Consider the following 6226-nt stretch of genomic DNA (forward strand, 5'->3'; position numbering starts at 1 on the left):
AACTAAGCTGTTAATATACTTCTCTAAAAATCAATTTAGCAGTCTTTACAATTAATAATCAAGCATATTTAAAGTCATTCTTATAAAAAGCAATTAAGTAGTTAAATAAATGTTGGAAGAAGAGTATTACACATCAGTTGCCGTTGTTATAATTATAATGTCATGCTTATCTATTTTAGGTGGATTAATAGTAGTTTTAACTTATGTTATGCTAAAATAGCTCAGAAATTTTGCTTTGAAGATGGTGGTATATTTATGTTTAAGCGATATACTCTCTAACGTTGCAATGCTTTTAATACCACCAAATATATTGCATTCTAAAATTGGAGAATATGAACATTCACCTATTTGCACAGCTTAATCATTGCTATAATCATGGGGTGATTTATCATCAATTATTTGGTCAGGATTGATTTCTGTAGTTATTTTTTTGACAGTGGTAAAAAGAGTGCAAGTAGATACCCTCAGAAAAAAGGAGTACATCTTCCTTATAATTGGATTCCTTTTACCTCTTTTAGTTTCATCAATGTAAACAGAAATCTTTTTTATTTTGAATGAATAAGATATTTAGATAGATTTCCATAATACAAAATATAGCTTATCAATTATTTGATTGAGTAGCTTTTTTGATAATTTGACCAACTAAGTTCAATTTCATTTTTTAGCAATTATTTTATAGTCTTAAAATTATTTGAAATTTATTTACAAACTCGATTATTTTTTTAAAAACTAAAATATAGACCTTTTATAAATGATACATATGGAGAGGACACATATTATTGCTGGGTCAAAAGCAGTGCTAAAAATTCTTTAGTTTTTAAAATATTAATTAATTATGCTCCTTTGTGGCTGACTTTTTTGGTTATCACAATATTAAATTGTTTTACAACACAAACAATTAAAAATATGGAAAATGTTCCTGTGATTTAGCAAAAAAGCATGAAAAAAATGCTTCTTTATCCATATATTCTGATCATAACAAGCTTTTGGGCATCAGTTGTTGCAATTATGGAATTTTCAAATTAAGAAATACCTGAATTTATTTAAATATTACACCACCTATTCGCAAGAAGTTTAGGTATATTAAATGCTTGCATTTATGGATTAACACCTGTTGTTAGGTCAAAATTGAGAAATTCCCTTTCTGTCAGTTCCTTAGTTAAGTCAGAAAAGAAAAATAATATTATACAAAAGAACTTTAAAGATGAATAAATACATTCTGAAGGAGATGATAATAACTCATACTAAGGACATGATGATTAGATAAATGATAATTTTAGCGACTCTAGCGATGATATATATAACTTTAAAAATGATGTAGCCATAAATAATGGCTCTTTTAATGAAAGCAATTTTCTAAAAACTGAAAACAAGAAAGAAAAACTTCATGAAATCTTGCTTTGAAATAATACTCATAAGATTAAATACATTTTTAATTCTTAAAAAAATTAGTCCTAAAATAATAAATAAATAAATGAATAATAAAATTTAATTTTTCAATTTTAAAAATAATTAAATTAATACTATCTATTTTAATTCTTTAATATAAAAGAATTCTTAAATATTGTTAAAATAGCTGAAATAAAATAATTTTATAAGAGGTTTAATTAGTGGATAAGAACTAGAAGTTTTCTTAAAATTATTACTTTAATAAATATTAATAAATAAAAAAAATTCAAAATAATTAATTTAGCTATATCAGCATCTACTCTATAGTTTATTGTTTTTAGCAATATGTTTTCTATTTTAAAATATAATAAATTAATATAGTTGTTGTAAATTAATTTTTTTATTTATTAATTTTCAATATTTAATTATTTAAGTTTTATAGTTAGTTGTCAAAATGATAGAAAATATACATCTACATACATACATAAATATATATATATATAAAAGCTTAATATTAATTACATTAAAGTTTGATTTTTATGTATTATTAAATCCTGAAGAAAAAAAAATATTATCTTGATCTAATCAAATATTTAAGTTTTAAATTGATTCAAAAAAATGATAATAAATGTAATATATTGCTTGTTTATTCAGTTAATTCAATCTATTTATAATTACTAAATATTTTTGATAGAATTCCTGAGTTAATCTTCCCATTTCTAAAAATTCTCATCTATCTTACCAGTTGAACAGTGATAACTAGCCCACTATTATTTAATCCTGAGATTTAAAACTTCAAGTTATTATAACTTACATAGAGTTTGAAGAATTTATTATGCTTCATGCATTCTTCTTCTAGCAACTGATATTTGTAGAGTTTTTAGATTATGATTTATATTAGGAAGGCAATCAAATATTGGTTTTAAATCTATAGCTGCTCCATAACAAAACTCATCAAGTGTTAAAGATAATTTTTCTACCTTTATTTACAATAAAAAAGAGACAAAGTTATCTACTACTTCTTTTGGAACAGGGATAAATTACTTTACTGCTCTCGAAATTTAAACTTTTTCTTCATTTACATGATAAATTCCAGCTTCTAATTATATTTCTAAAGAATTTAAATTTTGCAAACTTAATATGAAATCATACAGCTATTTTCTTTATTGTTCTCCTTTAGGAATAAACTATTCATCTAAACTAAGGATGCTTATTGATTTAATTTAATTCTTATCAATAGAATAGAGCTACTATAATGATTTCAATTTAATAACATTTCCTTACAATAATTACACTTAGATTATGTCAAGTGTTTTTTCATTATTTCTTAAAAAAATAGATACTTCTACATTCTGAAAGGAAAAGAAGAAATTATCAAATTATTTTTTTTCTTCTTTAATAAAGCTATCAAAAATACTAGCTAAATAAAATAGTTAGTCATCAAATCTATTATTTGGATCATTCCTTTCTTACTCAGGTAATTAAGGATTATTTAACTCTTTAGCTGGGAAATAGTATAGACATTAGCCACCAGCGCATGTTTTTTAGTTGCACTGTCCAGAGCAATTTGAGTAACAGTAAGAGCTTATATTATTAGTGCTCCAATAGGTCTTCCACTAACTCCATATGATATAGATATTGCTGAAAACTCTATTTTGACCCAAAGCTGTCATAAAATGATTACATAAACTAACAAAATCAGATTTACTTTAAATTGGGCTTTGCTATGTGATGTGTTTAATGTAGAAATAATGTAATATAGTAGCGAGACTAAATAATTAAGAGTTTTTAAAAATAACAAAATTAGATTGGTTTTCATATTCCAGTTAGAAACCAGTCTGGCTAAATAAGTATGTTTATAAAGAGCCTTCAAATTATACTTCTATGCACTAGTTTTTACTTGTAATTTAAAAATTAAGACCATTTTGATCTTTGGCTTCTACATGTTATGTAGCTCCTAGAATGTTTAAGAGGTTTTGCAACACTTAACTACTTTACATTTATAAATTATCCATTAAGTTTTTTATATTTATCTGATTTGTTTTTTATTAATTAATAAGATTTATTTTGATCAAAAATCCATAAAATTAATAAAAAGATATAATAAATAATTGGCATAAAAATTTTGATTGAATCTGAAAAGATAAGATGGTATGAACAGTAATTAATTATTTAATTTATTTGATTTTAGGGATATATTACTTTTTCTTATAATAAATATCATATAGACAGATTTATCAATATTTTAAATAGTTATATGATCTATTTGATTCATAATTCTTTTTGAGAAAATAAAATGGTTTTTTAATTCTCATAATCTCAAATCAAATTAATCACTCAGTGTTTTTATACCATATAAAAGATATGGAGAATTATATCAACCCCATAGTTTTTCTATTTTGTTAATATAGTATGAAAGTAAGTTAAAACATTGACATGAAGATTGGTAATTTTTTTAAAGAGTCAATTCCTTTTATAATCAAATTAGAATGAGCTAAAATAAAAAAATGTTTATATATTGCAGTTTTAAAGATAAAAATATTTCAATAATTGAATGATTTAAATAAATAATATTTTTTTGTCTGTCTTGAGACTGATTATTTTTTAAAAAATTTAAAACCATGACAATAAAACATATTACATTCTATTTTTCAAATATTTAATATTTATTCATCTTTTTTGATCATTTGAATTTTATTTCAAAGACAACTAATCTTTTTGATTTAAGACACTTGCTTTTTACTTTCAATTATTATTATGATTCATTTATTTAGTTTAAACTTTATTATAAATTAGAATAAATTATTAAAAATAATTAAATATATATACATTCTTTTGTTATTAAAAATTATGTTTAATTTTAATAACTAAAAAAAACATTAGTAGAATAAAAAATAAAAAAATAAAATAAAAAGCTATCAAATAAATTAAAAGAGCTTTATTGTTTTAAATTAATTTTTTAACTATAAATATCACATTCGAAAATAAATAAACTGTTTTTACCCAAGTTCAAGTTTCAAATTTGAGAGATTAGTGCAATTTGCTAAAACAGAAGATAAGCTTGATGCACCCATTGCACCAATTTAATTGCGACTTTTTAAATATTATTAAAAAATATATAATTAATTAGTTGATTAGAAGGAAAAAATGAGAAAAAACATTAAATAGTAAGAATAATTAATTAATAATAAAAGCAAAGTGAAAATAAAAAATGAATTAAATTAACAATTAAAAAATTTAAATCAAATAAACTGTTTTTACCGTAGGTAAAGTGTTAAATTTGAGAGATTAGTGTAATTTGATAAAGTACAACCTAAACCTGATGTACCTTCATCACCAATTTAATTGCCACTTTTTAAATATTGAAGAAAAAATATATAATTAATAAGCTAATTAGAAGGAAAAAATAAAGTAAAGAATATAAAATTTTAAGAAATAAAAGAATTAATAATAAAAACAAAAGTTGAAAATAAAAAAATGTATTAAATTAGCAAAGAAAAAAGAAAAGAAAAACAAAAATAAATCAGATAAATTAAAAAAAACTTTTTTCTTTTAAATTAATTTTTCTAACTAAAAATATCACAATCTAAAACAAATAAACCCTTTTTACATAAGGTTAAGTGTCAAATTAGAAAGATTAGTGCAATTTGCTAAAGCAGAACCTAAGCCTGATGTACCGATTGCACCAATTTTATTATCACTTTTTAAATATTGAAGAAAAAATAAATAGTTAATTAGTTAATTAGAAAAAAAAAATTTAAATAATAAAAAATCATAATAAAAGTAAAAGGAGAAAATAAAATAATGAGTTAAATTAAGCAAAGAAAGAAGAATTAAATAAGCACAATAAAAAGAATAAGAAAAATAAATCAAATAAAAACTACCAAATAAATTAAAAGAGCTAAATTATTTTAAATTAATTGTTATATTGAAAAATATCACAGTCCAAAACAAATAAACTATTTTTACTAAAGATCAATTCTTAACTTTGAGAGTTTAATGCAATTAACTAAAGCAGAACCTAAATCTGATGCTCCGATTGCACCAATTAAATTCTCCCTTTTTAAATATTGAAGAAAAAATATATTATTAATAGTTAATTAGAAGGAAAAAATGAAGAAAAAATATAAAGTAATAAGATTAGTTAATTTATAATAAAAGCAAAAGGTGAAATAAAAAATAAGTTAAATTAACAAAAGAAAAATAAAAAAAAGCAAAAACAAATAAAAAGAAAAAGAAAGATAAAACAAATAAAAACCTATTAAGTTATTTCAAAGTATTTTATTTCTTTATATTAATTTTTATAATTAAAAATATCACAATCTAAAATAAATAAACTCTTTTTACCCAAGGCCAAGTGTCAAATTTGAGAGATTAATGCAATTTGCTAAAGCAAAACCTAAGGCTGATGCTCCAATTGCACCAATTTAATTGCAACTTGTTAAATATTGAAGAAAACATATAACATTAATTACAAAGAAAAAATCAAGAATAATAAGAAATAATAATATTATTTACTAATAAAAGCATAATTTTAAATAAAAAATGAGTTAAATTAAAAAAAGAAAGAAGAAAAAAGCAAGCACAATATAAAAAAAAATAAATCAAATAAAAAGCTTTAAAATAATTTAAAGAGCTTTCTTGTTTTAAATTAATTTTTATAATTAAAAATATAACAATCCAAAGCAAATAAATTCTTTTTACCTAAGGTAAAGTGCCAAATTTGAGAGATTAGTGCAATTTGCTAAAGCTGAACCTATGCCTGATGTACCCATCGTACCAATTTAATTGCGACTTTTTAAATATAGAAGAAAAAATATATAATTAATTAGGGAAA

General features: G+C 21.6%; 3 protein-coding genes across 3 annotated transcripts in view; 1 reads left to right on the forward strand and 2 right to left on the reverse strand. All coding sequences in view use genetic code 6, as the record gives it.

Moving 5' to 3' along the window:
* Positions 1-109: 109 nt before the first annotated feature.
* Positions 110-1404, forward strand: TTHERM_000775989 (slime mold cyclic AMP receptor; the record flags this gene model as incomplete). The annotated part of the gene is made up of 2 exons (XM_012798910.1): positions 110-528; positions 741-1404. 2 exons carry the CDS (start codon positions 110-112, stop codon positions 1402-1404), a joined length of 1083 nt encoding a protein of 360 aa, XP_012654364.1.
* Positions 1405-2048: 644 nt separating this feature from the next.
* TTHERM_00775990 (hypothetical protein) lies at positions 2049-3455 on the reverse strand (the record flags this gene model as incomplete). The annotated part of the gene is made up of 1 exon (XM_001021233.2): positions 2049-3455. The coding sequence occupies exon 1, from the start codon at positions 3402-3404 to the stop codon at positions 2049-2051; it is 1356 nt and encodes a 451-aa protein (XP_001021233.2). The 5' UTR covers positions 3405-3455.
* Positions 3456-4361: 906 nt separating this feature from the next.
* The window catches only part of TTHERM_000776000 (cyclic nucleotide-binding domain protein), a gene marked incomplete at both ends in the record, with an annotated part of 4131 nt that continues 2266 nt past the window's right edge, over positions 4362-6226 (reverse strand). The window contains 6 exons of the mRNA XM_012798911.1: positions 4362-4482; positions 4651-4740; positions 5000-5089; positions 5359-5448; positions 5737-5826; positions 6094-6183. Coding sequence (XP_012654365.1) covers positions 4362-4482; positions 4651-4740; positions 5000-5089; positions 5359-5448; positions 5737-5826; positions 6094-6183 — 571 coding nt within the window. The remainder of the gene's footprint in view (positions 4483-4650; positions 4741-4999; positions 5090-5358; positions 5449-5736; positions 5827-6093; positions 6184-6226) is intronic.

This window comes from Tetrahymena thermophila (assembly GCF_000189635.1).
Source record: "Tetrahymena thermophila SB210 genomic scaffold scf_8254549, whole genome shotgun sequence".
NCBI lineage: Eukaryota > Ciliophora > Oligohymenophorea > Hymenostomatida > Tetrahymenidae > Tetrahymena > Tetrahymena thermophila.